Here is an 18641-nt window from a genome sequence, read left to right as displayed (position 1 = left end):
GCTTTCCTGCTCTGAAGACATGTCCATCAGGTACTGGGACCTGGGCACCTTCACCAACACCGTGCTGTACCAGGGCCACGCCTACCCCGTGTGGGACCTGGACATCAGCCCGCACAGCCTGTACTTCGCCAGCGGGTCCCATGACCGCACGGCCCGGCTGTGGTCATTTGATCGGACGTACCCGCTGCGAATCTACGCCGGGCACCTGGCAGACGTGGACTGCGTTAAGTTCCACCCCAATTCAAACTACTTAGCCACGGGCTCAACCGACAAGACGGTGCGGCTGTGGAGCACTCAGCAGGGGAACTCAGTGAGGCTCTTCACGGGCCACCGCGGCCCTGTGCTCTCCCTGGCTTTTTCCCCCAACAGTAAGTACCTGGCATCAGCAGGTGAGGACCAGCGGCTGAAGCTGTGGGACTTGGCATCCGGGACCCTCTACAAAGAGCTGCGGGGCCACACGGACAACATCACCAGCCTCACCTTCAGCTCAGACAGCAGCCTGATCGCGTCAGCGTCCATGGACAACTCTGTGCGTGTCTGGGACATCAGAAGCGCACACTGTAGCACACCCGCCGACGGCTCATCCAGCGAGCTCCTGGGCGTCTACACCGGCCAGATAAGCAAAGTGCTGAGCGTGCAGTTCATGGCCTGCAACCTCCTGCTGGTGACTGGAATCACACAAGAAAATCGGGAACATTGATTTGGATCTTTGATATGACAGACTGGGGCGTGCGAAGGGCTCCAGACGGTTTTACTCCTGGCACTGGCTGTGATACTTGGAATTTTGAGGTTCAGGGAATTCAGAGAACTTGGTTGCACTTGTATTGGGAACTTGTATTGGGAGAAAGGGAAAATTCCTAGGTGACAGTTGGATCACTCCAGCTGACATGTTCTGGAAGTGGGTGGGCAGATTTGACTGAGAAAGTCTTGGGCTTTTGCAGCAAGGGTGGGAAAGAAAGATTCTTTTTGTGGCTGCACTTCTGTTAACAATTCTCTCCCCCAAAAGAACGGATTGTGGTAAAGAAATGAAAGTAATTAGAAGTGAAAAGTCAAAAGAAAGAATTAAAAAATGTTGAATTTCCAAATGATTCCGAGGTGTGGCTTTTCCAGCATCTTTTCCTCCTGAGATCATCCCTCCCGCCTGCTTTGCAATAGCAGTTTAAAGAACAGTCTGTGAAACAAATCTTAAGTACGAACACACGCATCGAAAACTATGCTCTGAGGATGAAGCGACTTCTAATTTGTGGGAAAAGGATTAAATATTTCTGTTTTCTGAAAAGAGTTATTTTGTATTTTGTTTTCTATTAAAATGTGTTTAGTTTCCCCAATAAAATAAAATAAAATAAAAATTTTAACAGTCCCAATGGCAGAATAAGAGAGACAACAGCTGTCTGGCACGGAAGCTGCAGATGTGAGTTTTAATAGCCCACGGCAGAATGTGTGAAAGAAATTCTAGAAATCCATGTTGCATTTCAAATGATGTCAAAACATCAGAGGAACTGTGAACAGCTGGGAAACTCAGAGACCAACAGGTGTACCATTAGTGTTTAAACCTCTGAAGCTATGGACTAGGGGATGCTGAAACCCAGTGATAGCTTTTGACAAACTCGTCCCAGAATAAGGGAAAATGAGAATATTTGTGAGATGAAAATATCTTCCTGTGAAGAACCTGAGTCAATCCACAAGAATATATACTTCCTTTTATATAGTAGGTGCTACAAGGGCCGCAGAACTGAACAAGCCTAAAGCAGTTTTATAAACCTCAGTATCTAGAGTAACTCTTGAGTTGCTGTAGCAGAGACATTGAATAAGAATGTCTTTAGAAACGGAGGGGTTTCTCTTTTACCTAAAAGTGCAGGGAGCTCAATGTTTCCAAAGTCTAGACTCCTTTCTTGTTGTCGCTCCAGCATCTTTAGCACTTATCCTCACAGTCCAAGGCAGTTCATTATTATATTCACATTTTATCCAACAAGAAGGGAGAAAGAAGGGAAAGCAAGGGCATTCTGGTTTCCTTTAAGGCGCATTACTTCCACTCCAGCTACTGGCTGGAACTTACTCACATGGCCTCATCTAGCTGCCTCATCTAACTACAAAAAAACTACATTTTCTTGTAGCTCATGTTTGAGCAACCAAGTGCCAAGCTAAAACCAGAGGGTTTATAATGATAGAAGGAGAAGGTGTACTGGGGATCATCCCCACAGTCAGTCACTGCCACCTAAACTGACAAGCTGGTGACAAGAGCCAGTGTGCATGTCTCTGACCTCCAGGAATGCAAACTTCTCTGCTTGGTATCTGGCCAACAGCTGAATTAATCTTCTAAGGGGAAAATATGCAAAATGATTCTTTTATTTACAATCAACAGTTAGGGAGAGAGGGGCACTATTTTGGAAAATGGAAGATTTTGCAAAACACACTTGCTGCTGCTACTGCTAAGTCGCTTCAGTCGTGTCCGACTCTGTGCGACCCCATAGACAGCAGCCCACCAGGCTCCCCCGTCCCTGGGATTCTCCAGGCAAGAACACTGGAATGGGTTGCCATTTCCTAACTTAACCAGAGCAGAAGACTCTCTTGGAGTCGCTAGACTAAATTACCATCTAAATAAGTCTCCTTTGCTCTTCCCCTGCCATCCGGCTCCTAATTCTAAAAAAAAGTGTTAGTCGCTCAGTTGTGTCTGACTCTTTGCAATCCCATGGACTGTAGCCCGCCAGGCTCCTCTTTCCATGGAATTCCCCAAGCAAGAATAATGGAGTGGGTAGCCATTCCCTTCTCCAGGGGATCTTCCCAACCCAGGGATCGAACCTGGGTCTCCAACATTGCAAGCAGATTTTTTTTTTTTTTACCATCTGAGCCACCAGGGAAGCCCTTATAATAGGTTATTAAGATGTAATTCACATACTGTACAATTCACTCATTGAAAGTGTACAATTCAGAGGCTTTTGTAATCCATCACTGCAATCGATTTTAGAACATTTAATTACCTAAAGAAATCCTTTAGGTATACCCTCCATTCCTGGTTTCCCTCCTTACTCCCAGCCCCAGGCAACCACTAATGTACTTTCTTTCGCTCTATATTTGTCCCTTCTGGACATTTCATATGAATGAAATTGTATAATATGTGGTCCTTTGTGACTGGCTTCATTCACCTAGCATAGTGCCTTCAAAGTTCGTTCATGTTGTAGCATGTATTTGTACTTCATTTCTTTTTATAGCTATATAATGTTCCATTATACAGATACTCCATATTGTGTTTATTTATTCATCAGTTAATGGAAATTTAGGTTGTTTTCACCTGTTGACTGTTACGAATAGTGCTACTATGAACATTCATGTACAAGTGTTTGTGTGGGTGTACGTTTTCATTTCTCTTAGGTATATACCTAGGAATGGAATTGCTAGGTCATATGATTCTCTATGTTTAACCATTTGAGAAACTGCTAGACTTTTTCCATTTGACAGTCCAACCAGCAGTATATGAGTATTCCAATTTCTCCACATCCCTGACAATACTTTAAAAAATATATGTATGTATTTATTTATTTGGCTGTACCAGGTCTTGGTTGCATCATGTGGGATCTTTGATCTTTGTTGCAGTATGCAAACTCTCAGTTGTGGTATGTGGGATCTAGTCCCCTGACCAGGGACCCAACCTGGAGCCCCTACATAGCAGAGTCTTAGCCACTGGACCACCAGGGAAGTCCTGCCAGAACTTCATTACCTTTTATTTTTTATTTTAGCCATTCTCCTGTGTGAAGAGGTATCTCATTATTTTTATTTGCATTTTCTTTATACTAATAATGTTGAACATCTTTTTATGTATTTATTGGTGGTAAGTTAAATTTATGTCAGAATCAGAATAAAAGTCTTGAGAAGAGATCTAGGTAGAATTGGCATTTAGAAGTCTAAACTCAAGACAAGAGAAACCCAGTTACCTGGAAAATCGACAAGACAGAGTGGGTTCTATCACTGCTCAAGGGTATAGCCCAGAACCAGAAAATTTTAAAGTAATGACTAGCTCAGTAGAGTAGGATTCAAAATTTTTAGATGTCAGGGATCAGAAGTCAAGGGGTTACCTGTGTTGGGGATGACTGAATCTGGTGTCATGGGGGAGGTTCTACTTGGTCCATTTCCCCCACTTGGGTGAGAAGTCCTATGGATGTGAGGCAGGACAAGTCTTCATCTCTGGGACCCACCCTGACAAAGCAAGAAGAGGAACCCCAAGAAAGGTGCTAATCGAGGAGGCAAAGTAAATTTTCACTGTGTTCAGGTGCACCTATATTTAAATTTACTTTTGTAGAAACTATAATCAGAAACATCAGTACTACAAAGTCAAGCTGCATATAATCAAGGATCGTTTAGTTGATGAAGTACAACTCCGAGATGAGAAAATCAAACAACTTGAAAATGAGGTTGGAGCCCTGCGGCAGCAAATAGAAAAGGTGAGGGGGAAGGTGGAGCACTCACTGGTCCTGCTGGTGTTGGGCATCTGGAGGAAGCCCACTTGATTGTTAATGTCTTTGTAGCTTCTTCATAGCCCAGGTTTCCATTTCTTTTCTTTGCACCCTTTTTCAGTTTGAGTAATTGTTTAAGCCCTGCCCAAAAGTATGTAAGACTCATAGTGATGCTAGGTCAAACTGGGCACTGAAAATACTCTGCACTGCTGCTTAGGGCTAGCATCTTGCCTTCAAATGAAAGTGCCTTTTCTTTATATATATATATATATAATTAAAATTTTTAATTTATTTTTAATGGGAGGATAATTGCTTTTACAATATTGTGTTGGTTTCTGCCATACATCAACATGAATCAGTCATAGGTGTATATATATGCTCCCTCCCTCTTGAACCTCCTCCCACCTCGCACTTGATCCCACCCCTCTAGGTTGTCACACAGCACTGGTTTGAGTTCCCTGCATCATCCAGCAAATTCCCACTGGCTATCTGTTTTAAATATGGTATTGTATATGTTAATCACCCTTTAGCTGAGACTTCGAAACCAGCCTCCACAACTCATTCCTGCTTTATGCAGCCCTCATTTTGCCTCAACATTTCTGTCCATTTTAAATGGCAATGAAAACAGGTGACCCCTATTCTTCTATCTGAGTAGCACCTTCAGGCTGCTTTCTAAATCTCTCTGGTTTCTTTGTCTTGTCGCCCCTGTGACTTTTTGGTGTTGGCAGAAAGTAAATGGAATGGATGAACGGGACCCAATGCAGAATGGCCTTGAGAGCAATAAACTACATCAATTCAAAAGGGAGAGCAACTGATTTGGCCAGAAATGTTTCCCTTCTAGAGATCCCCAACCCATTTCAGAATTTTGAAAACATTGTCCTCAGTCCTAAATTACTCCTTTCTACACCCACCAAATTTTTATCATATCACCACTATGTGCCAAGGATACCAAAACAATTGATGTAAAGTAAGTCATTCCATGGGCTATTATAGGACTCCACAAGAAGAATCCCTCGATGACTGCAATAAAACATGTGAGGATTATAAGAGATGGGTCACCAATGTTGTGTTTTTAATTTTTTTTTTAATCCTCCTGTTACTTGAGAATGGAAAACAAGTTAGATTTTGCAGTACCCTCCTATTTTGGCACTAACTCACCAAACTTTTGAAGACTCAGATCCAGGTTAGGAAGTCAATGCAGAAAGTATAACAGAAGAAAGTAGCAGCTCTTATTCACGGGCCCACTAGAAATACCACCATCCTATTCTGCACTACCCATTCTTCCTGGTGGTGCCTGCCTTCCACTTCCAAGCTTACATGGCAAAACTAGCCTCCTGCTTTCAGCAGGCATGTTTCCTGACTGTACTGTGTTGAAGAGTATACCCCCCAAATTCATGGCCACCCGGAACCCAAGAATGTGACCTAATTTGGAAGTTTGCAGGTATAAATAGTCAAGATGAGGTCATACTAGATTAGCATGAACCCTAAATCCAATATGACTAGTATCGTTGTATGAACACAGGGGAGAAAGGCCATGTGATGATGAGGCACAGATTGGAGCAATGAAGCCACAAACCAAGGAGCCCCAAGGACTGGTAGCATTCATCAGTGAGGAGGGAGACATGGGACAGACTCTTCCCTCGGTGCCCCCAGAACTAACCCTGTCAACAACTTGATTTTAGACTTGTAGGAATTAAAACAACAAATTCCTGTTGTTTTAAGCTGCCCAGTTTGTGGTAATCTGTTACAGCAGCCCTGGAGGACCAGAACATCTACCCAAAGAGTCACAGGTCTCCATGAAATTTACTGGAGGCTGCAAGTAACCAGAGGCGAGGAAATAGTGGTTGGGGTTAGCCTTGGACAGGCTTGGATGCAAAGGCTAGCCCTGCTACTTAATAGTTCTGTGCCCTTCCCCGAGGCCCTTTGCATCATTTTCTTATGAAAATGTGAATCCCTACTTCAAAAGGCTTCTGTGAGGATTAAAAGACAAAGTGCCTAAAGTGGGACCTCCTGGCACATACAAATCTTCATAGATGTTACTTTCTTCTCAGTGTAAAATCTCTTGGTGGTGGTGGCTTAGTCGCTAAGTCAGGTCCAACTTTTGTGACCCCATGGACTATAGCCCATCAGCCCTCTGTCCATGGAATTTTTTCCAGGAAAGAATACTGGAGTGGGTTGCCATTCCCTTCTCCAGGGGATCTTCCCGGCCCAGGAATCAAACCCCAGACTCCTGCATTACAGGCAGATTCTTTACTGACTGAGGTATGATAAAATCTCTTAGAAGCATGTTAATCAGTAGATGTACCACAGAGGTGCAAACCTAGAGCTCTTGACTTTACTTATTTTAGGGCCTGTGAACCAGAGCCCCAAGCATACAAATCCTGGACTCACTTTCTAAGCACAAAATCTCCAGAAAATAATGCCACTTGGGGGGAGGGGTGCTTTGTTCCTTCAGCCTTCTCTTATTCAGTGAGCCAGTTGAGAGCTCTGACTGTGTGACCACCCAAACCAGGTTTCCACAAATATTTTATCCTATTATTACAGCAGGTGTCCTGATTCCAAAAAAATACAGTATTTCCGATGGACAGGGTGTCAGTAGCCAGTCCCACTCAATTTCCTTTCTAATCCAATTATAACTGTAGAGGTTATTATTTGTCGGGTGGCTGCTTCTACTCTCAATCCTTACCATGCTGCTGCTGCTGCTAAGTCACTTCAGTCGTGTCTGACTCTGTGCAACCCCATAGACGGCAGCCCACCAGGCTCCCCTGTCCCTGGGATTCTCCAGGCAAGAACACTGGAGTGGGTTGCCATTTCCTTCTCCAATGCATGAAAGTGAAAGTGAAGTCGCTCAGTCGTGTCCAACCCTTAGCGACCCCGTGGACTGCAGCCCACCAGGCTCCTCCGTCCATGGGATTTTCCAGGCAAGAGTACTGGAGTGGAGTACCATTGCCTTCTCCGAATCCTTACCATAAATGTATTTAAATAGTAACAGGTGAGACTGTTGTTAGACACGGAAAGGTCCTGGATGAAGGACTTTAAAATATGGAAGAGCTTCAAAACATGCTGTAATCTCCTTCCTTACAATTCCTTAATAATAGACTACCAGATGGACAGCCTTCCTTCTTCCCTCCCTCCTTTCTTTCCTCTCTCTCTCTTCTTCCTTCCCTTCTATTTTGAATTATAATTGACATAATATTATGTTTACAGCATTATTACATTATTTAGTTATACAGCACAATGATTCAATATTTGTATATATGCCCATCACAATAAGTCTAATTAACAGCCATCACCACCCATAGTTACAAATGTTTTTTCTTGCGATGAGAACTTTTAAGATCTCCTGTCTTAGCAACTTTGTCATATGCAATACAGTATTACTAGCTATAGTCACACGCTGTACATTACATCCTTATAACTTATTAATAACTGGAAATTTATACCTTTGACTACCTTCACGCATTTTGCCCACCCCTCTCCGCCTCTTGTTGTTCAGTTGCCACCCCATGGACTTCACTTCTGGCAGCCAACAATCCAATCTGTTCTCTGTATCTATGAGTCTGGTTTTTTGTTGTTGTTTGAGTTTTTTTAGATACCACATATGTGGACAGTCTTTTCTGAATGATCTATATTATTAATAGTACCTTATTAAAAGAAAGAAAGTTGCCCCTCCTAACAATGTGCTTCATCTGCCAGAAGTCCTTACTCTCCTCCCACTCCCATTCATGCTCATCCCACGAAGGAAGGTGGGAACAAACACAAATAGGAGAAGGAACTCACCTATTACCACTAACAGGTCCTTGGTGAAGGGAGAAAAGCAGTTTTACACTTGTGAGCTTCTGAACTCCTCACCAACTGTGATATTTACTAATATCTGCTGACTCAATGTAAGGGTGTTAGTGTTTTTTCACAAAATGTAATCCTGTACTGTTTTAGCTATAACTTCACTGGCTATTGCTTTCAGGGAAGATGCTGGTAGAAAATGAAACATGTCAAGCTAGAAATCATTTCAGCATCATCACTGCAAGAGTACTTGCAATACCTGGCTGACATGCCAAGCAACTGAAACCCTGACGCTGGTTTTCAAGTGAGGTGGCTAGATTCCCGTCTTCCTTCACCTTAAAAAGACTGTAACTACAAAGCAGATGGAAATGTGTTATATGGAAATCTTTCTCAATATGGAGCTTCAGAGAATTTTGTTGTATTTGTTAGTGACTTGATACCTATAGAATTAGAATACAGATGAGAGCATTGGGACCTTATTGGAAGTTGAGTGTTCAGACATTAAAAAATATTAACCCAAAAGAATGAATAAATGTCAAAACAAATACGTAGCATAAAATAACCAAGATAAATAGGGGAATGATCTAACTGACAATGTCAGCAAACAGGTAAAGACAGACTAAGAAGACAGGAGAAAAAGATGTTTGCAAGATAATTTGCTGTTGAGTTTAGACACAGGCTGATGCTCTTAAATGTGTAATTCTTTCTCCTGCTGGGGTAATTATGAGGACTTATTATCCCTAGGAGAAGGCATTCCAGGACCAGATCACCACCCAAAATGATATCCTGCTCCTAGAAAAAAGGAAACTTCTGGAGAAGGTCACAGAACAAGACTTATTGATTGACAGCAACAAATGGAGACTATTTTCTGTCCAAAACAGGTAGGTCCCTGCCCCAGTGGCCTGTGAGCTCCACAAAGAGGATATTTCTCCCTCCACAAAGAGATCATTCCAGAGGTGGTCCTTTGAGTTTGCAGACTTGTCCCATAACTGTTTCTCTGCCATTTGGCTATTTTTAGCAGTTCATACAAGTGGCAGAAGTTTTGAAATTAAAGAGAAAAGTATCATGGAGAAGGTGAGCTGGGCATTCAGATAGGCTCTTTCATGGCAGGATTGCCTCCCAAGGACCCAGCTGTGTTCATCCTGGTCCATCCCGTTGTATGTGTGTTGACACTCATGTTTATGTTTTGGCATCTATGGGATCAAGGTAGACTGAGAGAGAATAAGGCTGGCATCTCAGCTCTATGACTTTCTGGTTTTATCTTTTTACATAAGTTACTTTCCCCATTCTGAGCCTCAGTCTCCTTACCTGCAAAATAGGCTTCATAACAGGATCTATTTCATGGTCATGGGCTCATTGTGAGGATTAAAGGAGCTAATACATGAAAAGTTTTAAGTGTTTACTGTGTAGATGGGCTTCCCAGGTGGCACTAGTGGTAAAGAACTTACCTGCCAATGCAGGAGACATAAGAGATGCTGGTTCGATCCCTGGGTTGGGAAGATCCCCTGAAGCAGGGCAAAACAACCCACTCCACTATTCTTGTCTGGAGAGTCCCATGGACAGAGAAGCCTGGAGGGCCATGGTCCATAGGATTGCAAAGAGTTGCACATGACTGAAGCGACTTAGCATGCAGGTGCTGTATAGATAGTTCGCGGTGCCTACATATGTGGTAAGTACCTGGTAAAATGGCTGCTGCTGCTGCTTTTGTTTTTACTTCTACTACTACTACTGAAACAAAAACGTGGGCTGACTGAGATCAGAACCAGATGCAGGCTGTGTGGCTACAACGTTAGGAGGCATGCAGAGTCCCACCCCTAAATGGGATCACATCATTTCTTAGGTTTCTCAAGGGCTGGAACTGTGCCTTTCGTATTCTTGCATAGAGTGTGTCTCTATTCTCTATTTAATGACTGTGTATAAGCCAGATGCTTACTCATTTTCACTTGCTTTTGGAATAGGGTGGGAATTATTCTGGCAAAGTTGGTTATAAAATCTGGCAGTGGACGAAGACCCAGAGCTAGTGGGAAGTGGAAGAGAGTTTTTTGGGTGATCCAGAAATGTTAAGTTACACCTCTGATCTATGCCATTTTTAGAGTACTTTTCCTGGATGAAGAAAATAAGCAGCTACAGAAAAATAGTCTCCAGCTCACACAGGAGGTTTATTTCCTAGAGCATATCATAAAGAGCATCCAGATGCACAGACGGGAGGTAAGGCTGCTGTCTTCTCTCTTCGCTTCACCTTCTGCATGAAGCTGTAGTCTGAAATTGGCCTTGGTGGACTCTGGCAGAGGCTCACTGGCTGCACCGGGGAGCAGACCCTGAGACAGCTCTTGGCCAACTTGCTCTTCGTTGGGTCAGTTTTTGTTCGACAGGCTCCTCCGATGTGATCCCAAAACACTTCGTGCGTGCCTCAGCTTCTTCCTGAACACACTGCACTGTCATCGCCTTTTCCCTTCTGTCATCATCTCAGCAGTGACATCCTGGAGCACAGGGGCTACATCTCATATGTCATTGTATCTATGAACAGGTGCTCCATAGGTATTTGAGAATGAGAGTATGTTAAATGCCCTCACACAGATGCCTCCTTCTCAGCTACCCTGTTTGCCTTGTATTATTCTATCCCCATTTTGAGAGATGAGCCCATCTGAGGCTCAGAAAGGTAAAGTGAACCTAGTCTGGTCTGGCAAGGAGTCAAGTCTAAGGAGAACATCTTAGTCAGAGAAATGCAATTATGTTACAAAAGTCTTGGCAGGCAAGTAGCCAAGTCCAGAGAGATGCAGCAAATGGTCTACATTCAGATGAGATCCAGGGTCTGGCTGCTGAGCGAGTCAGCCAGAGGGACTTCAGTAAGCAGAGCTGTATTCTGAATCCAGGATGGAGCCTGCTTGCTTTCTTCCCTGGCTTATATCATCTGCTAGACCTTTCTTCCCTTATGATTATACAGTGGAAGTGAGAAATCGATTTAAGGGCCTAGATCTGATAGATAGAGTGCCTGATGAACTATGGAATGAGGTTCGTGACATTGTACAGGAGACAGGGATCAAGACCATCCCCATGGAAAAGAAATGCAAAAAAGCAAAATGGCTGTCTGGGGAGGCCTTACAAATAGCTATGAAAAGAAGAGAAGCAAAAAGCAAAGGAGAAAAGGAAAGATATAAGCATCTGAATGCAGAGTTTCAAAGAATAGCAAGAAGAGATAAGAAAGCCTTCCTCAGCGATCAATGCAAAGAAATAGAGGAAAACAACAGAATGGGAAAAGACTAGAGATCTCTTCAAGAACATTAGAGATTCCAAGGGGACATTTCATGCAAAGATGGGCTCGATAAAGGACAAAAGTGGTATGGACCTAACAGAAGCAGAAGATATTAAGAAGAGATGGCAAGAACTGCACACAAAAAAATCTTCATGACCCAGATAATCACGATGGTGTGATCACTGACCTAGAGCCAGACATCCTGGAATGGGAAGTCAAGTGGGCCTTAGAAAGCATCACGACGAACAAAGCTAGTGGAAGTGATGGAATTCCAGTTGAGCTATTTCAAATCCTGAAAGATGATGCTGTGAAAGTCCTACACTCAATATGCCAACAAATTTGGAAAATGCAGCAGTGGCCACAGGACTGGAAAAGGTCAGTTTTCATTCCAATCCCAAAGAAAGGCAATGCCAAAGAATGCTCAAACTACCGCACAATTGCACTCATCTCACACGCTAGTAAAGTAATGCTCAAAATTCTCCAAGCCAGGCTTCAGCAATATGTGAACCGTGAACTTCCTGATGTTCAAGCTGGTTTTAGAAAAGGCAGAGGAACCAGAGATCAAATTGCCAACATCCGCTGGATCATGGAGAAAGCAAGAGAGTTCCAGAAAAACATCTATTTCTGCATTATTGACTATGCCAAAGCCTTTGACTGTGTGGATCACAATAAACTGTGGAAAATTCTTAAAGAGATGGGAATCCTAGACCACCTGACCTGCCTCTTGAGAAATCTGTATGCAGGTCAGGAAGCAACAGTTAGAACTGGACATGGAACAACAGACTGGTTCCACATAGGAAAAGGAGTCCGTCAAGGCTGTATATTATCACCCTGCTTATTTAACTTACATGCAGAGTACATCATGAGAAACACTGGACTGGAAGAAACACAAGCTGGAATCAAGATTGCCGGGAGAAATATCAATAACCTCAGATATGCAGATGACACCACCCTTATGGCAGAAAGTGAAGAGGAACTCAAAAGCCTCTTGATGAAAGTGAAAGTGGAGAGAGAAAAAGTTGGCTTAAAGCTCAACATTCAGAAAACAAAGATCATGGCATCCGGTCCCATCACTTCATGGGAAATAGATGGGGAAACAGTGTAAACAGTGTCAGACTTTATTTTTTGGGGCTCCAAAATCACTGCAGATGGTGATTGCAGCCATGAAATTAAAAGACGCTTACTCCTTGGAAGGAAAGTTATGTCCAACCTAGATAGCATATTCAAAAGCAGAGACATTACTTTGCCAACAAAGGTCCGTCTAGTCAAGGCTTTGGTTTTTCCGGTGGTCATGTATGGATGTGAGAGTTGGACTGTGAAGAAGGCTGAGCACCGAAGAATTGATGCTTTTGAACTGTGGTGTTGGAGAAGACTCTTGAGAGTCCCTTCGACTGCAAGGAAATCCAACCAGTCCATTCTGAAGGAGATCAGCCCTGGGATTTCTTTGGAGGGAATGATGCTGAAGCTGAAACTCCAGTACTTTTGCCACCTCATGTGAAGAATTGACTCGTTGGAAAAGACTCTGATGCTGGGAGGGATTGGGGGCAGGAGGAGAAGGGGACGACAGAGGATGAGATGGCTGGATGGCATCACCGACTTAATGGACATGAGTCTGAGTGAACTCCAGGAGTTGGTGATGGACAGGGAGGCCTGGCGTGCTGCGATTCATGGGATCGCAAAGAGTTGGACACAACTGAGCGACTGAACTGAACTGAACTGAGGCCTTTCTTCCCAGGATACTTCACAATAGATCCTGCTTATTGGATTAGGGGCCATGGACAGACATGTCTCATCTCCCCTTTCCCATCTTCCCAGCCTTTGTCTTGTAAGTCTTGTAGTTCTTAGTCTGTAGCCAAAGAGGTCTTTAGAAAATACATGTAGTCTGAGCAGATGACTCAACACTGTGCAAGAACTTCCTGCAGTCTTCAGGGTAAAACTCCCAGTTTCTGACATGGTCTTATATACTCTGTGACCACATCTCTGGTCTGTTTTGGTCTATATTTTTCTAAGAAAGAATATTCAGTTCTTCAAGTCATGGCGGACTTCCCTGGTGGTGCAGTGGATAAAATCTGCCTGCCAGTGCAGGGGACCCAGGTTCGATCCCTGGTCCAGGAAGATTCCATATGCCTTGGAGCAACTTAAGCCCATGCACCACAACTAAGCCTCTGCTCTAGAGGCCAAAAGCTGCAACTACTGAAGCCTAGAGCCTGTTCTCCGCAACAAGAGAAGCCACTGCAGTGAGAAGCCCATTCACTACAATGAAAAGTAGCCCTCGCTTGCCACAACTAGAGAGAGCCCACACAAAAACCAATGAAGACCCAGTGCAGCCAAAAGTAAACAAATAAATAAAAATTTAAAAGGTCATGGAGTTCAAAACAGGTAACCTTTTTTATGTTATAAAGGGATAGAAAATGTTTACCAGAGAGAGTATTAAGTAAAAGCTAACATAGGTAAATATAATGGAATGATTACATCAGCTAATATGAGGTTATCCATGTAGAAAAGTAGATATAAAAAGCAGGCTAGCAGTTATATGTAACTTTTTTCTGTATTTTCCAAGTCTCCTATTAATGTGTTTTCATAATTTAAAAAAAGAAAATAAAAGCAGGCTAGCAGTGAAAAGCACTAACATAGAAAGTCTGGCATTTATTATTTTAAAAATCATTTTATTTATTGAGGTAACATTGGTTTCTTCCTTCATATCTCAGTTGGTGATGAATCTGTCTGTAATGCAGGATATCTAGGTTCAATTCCTCAGTCAGGAAGATCTGGAGAAGGAAATGGCAACCCACTACAGTATTCTTGCCTGGAGATCCCATGCACAGAGGAGCCTGGTAGACTACAGTCCATGGGGTCGCAAGAGTTGGACACGACTTGGCAACTAAACTTAACTGCCCTAACATTGGTTTCTAACATTATATAGGTTTCATGTATATAACAATTATACCTTGACTTCTGTATACACTACAGCATGCTCACCACCACAAATTTATAGTTTCTATTCATCACCATACAGTAGAAGACTTCCGCCCATTTCACTCTCACCCACTTTCCCCTCTGGTGACCACTGCTCTGTTCTCTGTATCTATCTGTGTATTTTTGTTTGCTTACTATTCCACATATGAGTTAAATGAATTAAGGTAGGTTTAGTCACCAAGCCGTGTTGTACTCTTGAGACCCCATGGACTGTAGCCTGCCAGGCTTCTCTGTCCATGGGATTCTCCAGGCAAGAATACTGAAGTGGGTGGCCATTTCCTTCTCTAGGGGATTTTCCTGACCCAGGAGTTGAACCCAGGTCTCCTGCATTGCAGGCAGATTCTTTAACAACTGAGCTGCGAGGGAAGAAACCAAATGAGTTAAATCATATGGTATTTGTCTTTCTCTCTTATTTCACTTAGCATAACACCTTGTTGTCCACCCACGTTGTTACAAATGGCAAGATTTCATCTTTATATATTTATAGTCTTCTTTATCCACCATTCATGCATTGAAGGGCACTTAGGGTGTTTCCATATCTTGACTGTTGTAAATAATGCCATAGCTTTTCTTTCTTAAAAAACTTAAAAAAAAAAACTTTATTAATATGTATATAGGCTACCCTGGGTCTTCAGTACTGTGCAAGGGCTTTCTCTAGTTGCAGTGAGCGGGGGCTACTCTGTCGTCTGATGCACAGACTTCTTATTGCAGTGGCTTCTCTTGTGGAAGAGCAGGGGCTCCGGAGGTGGGCTTCAGTAGTTGTGGCACATAAGCTCAGTAGCTGTGGTGCCCAGGCTTAGTTGCCCCACAGCATATAGAGTCTTCCCTGATCAGGGACTGAATCTGTGTCCTCTGCATTAGCAGCAGATTCTTAACCACTGGACCACCAGGGAAGTCCACATATACTTTTCAAATTACTGTTGTCATATTCTTCAGAGAAATACCCAGAAGTGGGACTGGAACATGTGGTAGCTCTTAATTTTTTCAGGACTGTCCATACTGTTTTTCACGGTGGCTGTACCAATTTACAATCCCACCAACGGTGTATGAGGGTTTGCTTTTCTCTACATCCTTGCCAGCACTTGATATTTCTTGCCTTTTTGATAACAGCCATTTTAACAGGCATGAGGTAGTATCTCATTGTGGGTTTGATTTGCATTTCCCTAGTAATTAAGTGTTGTTCAACATCTTTTCATGTGCCTGTTGGCTATCTGTATGTCTTCCTGGACAAAAATGTTTATTTAGCTTTTCTGCCCATTTTTTAAATCCAGTTGTTTGGTTTTTTGCTGTTAAAAGTATGAGATGTATAACTGTCAAATATTCCATAAATATTAGGGATTTTATCCCCCCAATTTTGATGATATAAATGACATAAAACATTTAAGTTTAAAGTATACAATATAATGATTTATTATATGTATTTATTACAAAATGATCACCACCATAAGATTAGTTAACATCCATCATCTCATATAGGTACAATTTTTTTTCCCTCATGACGAGAACTTTTACGTTCTACTCTCTTAGCAACTTTCAATATATACAATGCAGTACAGTAGGCATCATGTCTTACATTACATCCCAAGAACTTATTTCTCTTACAAGAGGAAGTTCATACCACTGATCACATTGACCTAATTCCCCCATCCCTGACAACCACAAATCTGGTCTCTTATTTCAAGACGGTTGTTTTTTTTTTAAACTCCAAGCATATGTAAAATCATACAGAATTTGTCTTTCTGACTTATTTTACTCAGCATGATGACCTCAAGGTCTATTCATGTTGTCACAAATGGCAGGATTTCCTTATTAAAAATTTTTCATTTTGCTGAATAGTATTATATTGTACACATATTCTTTATCCATGCATCCATCATGGACACCTAAGTTGTCCATATTTTGGCTGTTGTAACTAAAGCTCCTCTCAATATGGAAGACAGGTGTCTCTTTGGGACAGTGATTTCACTTGTGCCAGGTACATACCCAGAAGTGAGACAGCTGGCTCGTATGGTAGTTCTCTTTTTAATTTTTTTAGGAACCTCCATACTGTCTTCCACAGTGGCTGTACCAATTTACATTCCCACCAACAGTCCAGAAGTGTTCCCTTTTTCCCATATTTTCTCCAGCATTTGTTATCTCTTGTCTTTTTGGTGATAGCTAGTCTAATGGGTATGAGGGGATTACACTTTTAACCAAAAATATGTATAAAAAATACATATCACCAATGGTCTATGATTATAATTTAATACTCATCCTTTCTTTTAAGGAAACAACAATTTGTGACATCCCTGAATCTGAAGTATTGAATAAAATCATGTGTTTATCAGACTCCAGGTTAGTAAAATCAAGACCATCATTTGCATGCCTGAGTGTCACGGCTGCCTAGCTAGTTCTAGTTGCTGGCCTGAGAAAGCATAGTATTTAGAGGTAATTTACTCTATATTTAGTATCTAAATCTTCTTGTAACTCCTTCTCCCCTTGCTACCACTTCACCTTCACACTTGACAGAATCCTGACTTAAACCAGACTTCAGGCAGAAAAGAGTCCATTTTATGTGGTCCTCACATAAGGCCCTTCTTAGTTTTTCAGGAACAGGTTTGGCAGAGTCAGCTGGAAGTCTTCAAGTGACTGAACAGAGGTTAGAAGAAACTGGCAAACCCCTCAAGTCCCTCGAGTCCCTTTCATGTTCACAGAATTCTAAAGCTGGATACATAAATGTGGCTTCCCCAAAAGAAACACATCTCATTCAAGAATAAGACGAAGTCAGATCTAGAAAATCATCCGTGTCTAAAATAGACTGATTGAAGCTGCTAAACTGAAGCCTGGGCGTGAAGGCGCGACATGACGTGGAGAAGAGTTCGGGCAGATCCTCACTGGACGTCAACCAGGAATCTTCAAAACTGTTGACAAATTCATTAAACCTGTTCTAAAATGGATTTCTCACGTTTTTTTGGTATCCTCAAATGCCTTGTATTGATCAATGTCATGACATAAATTCACTGGTTTAATAAGGCTGTTGTTCAGCAGAGCACATACATGGCTAATTCAGCATTCTATCTATTTTTATTATCTTGGGTATTATTTTTTAATTTAAAAGCAAATGTAATCGCCTTAAAGCAAATATTTGAGAAAGAAAAAAAACCTATAAGGCCCACATTTTTAACACAACTACTTTCATTTATCCTTTTCTGGTTCTTATTCAAATGTATATATTTTAAATGATTATACTGTATATTCATTTTCATAGTCTGATTTTAAATTTAATATATCATAAAACATTTCCCCATATTTCAACAGTCTTCATAATTATTCTTTTAGTAACCATATGATATCCTATCATGTCCTACAAACTCTCCTGTTGTTTGACATTTGTTTCTACTTTTTTACTATTTAAGATTATTGCTGTGATGCAAGTCTTTGTAAATGTGGCTCTTTTCTTCTCTTGAGTTATCCAGAAAACACATTTACAAGATGGGCATGATTGGGTTAAAGGATATAAATGATATATAGTTTTGATACATCACTTGTTAAACTGTTTTAAAAAAGATTGCGTCAACATATTCTTTCTATTAGTTTAACTCAAGCCTCAATTTCTTGATCCATAAAATGGGAGCAATAGTGGTTCCTATCCTATAGAGTTGTGAGGACCAAACAAAATGAACCATGTATGTAGCACTTAGTCACAGCTTAATAAATACTTAGACATCATTATTTATTTTCAATAGCAGTTTCGGTGTACTAGTTTTTCTGTAACCTCATCAACATAGGATATTATCAATATAAAAAATTATTCTAAATAGTTGGTATAAAACTATACTGAAGGATGATTTCTGCTGCTCCTTCTCCTCCTCCCCTTTTCCCTCCATTTCCTCCTCCTCTTTCTTCTATACCTTCATGAGGGAGACCAAATCGAGAGGGAAAGTAAACAAAAGTTATTTTAAAAGACCTGTTAAGTTGAGACACACTGAATTTTTATATGTAACCCTTGCTTCCTCAGACCAAAAGGGTGGTCACAGGATACAGGAAATAATAGCTGTGATATTAAATCCAAGCTTTACCCAATTCATTCAATTCATTGAATCTATTTATTGAATCCCTACTATGTGCTATTCAATAGTGGGCACACCTGTGAAGACAGATGAGGAAAGTCTCACTTTTTGTTGGCAAACCCAAGTCCCTGT

General features: G+C 41.7%; 1 protein-coding gene across 5 annotated transcripts in view; it reads left to right on the top strand.

Moving 5' to 3' along the window:
* The window catches only part of CCDC30 (coiled-coil domain containing 30), a 141533-nt gene extending 123786 nt beyond the window's left edge, over positions 1 to 17747 (top strand). For 3 of the 5 annotated variants that reach the window (XM_044945156.2, XM_044945159.2, XM_044945155.2), the window contains 5 exons: positions 4295 to 4436; positions 8976 to 9112; positions 10325 to 10439; positions 16727 to 16794; positions 17042 to 17747. In XM_044945156.2, the coding sequence (XP_044801091.1) occupies positions 4295 to 4436; positions 8976 to 9112; positions 10325 to 10439; positions 16727 to 16794; positions 17042 to 17216 (637 nt within the window). In that variant the 3' untranslated portion in view covers positions 17217 to 17747. The remainder of the gene's footprint in view (positions 1 to 4294; positions 4437 to 8975; positions 9113 to 10324; positions 10440 to 16726; positions 16795 to 17041) is intronic. The other 2 variants (XM_044945158.2, XM_044945157.2) reach the window with 2 other exon arrangements.
* The last annotated feature ends 894 nt before the right edge of the window (positions 17748 to 18641 follow it).

Source organism: Bubalus bubalis, chromosome 6, assembly GCF_019923935.1.
Source record: "Bubalus bubalis isolate 160015118507 breed Murrah chromosome 6, NDDB_SH_1, whole genome shotgun sequence".
Taxonomy (NCBI): Eukaryota; Metazoa; Chordata; class Mammalia; order Artiodactyla; family Bovidae; genus Bubalus; species Bubalus bubalis.
The sequence above is the reverse complement of the archived record's forward strand: the minus strand, read 5'-3'. Positions and strand labels throughout refer to the sequence as shown.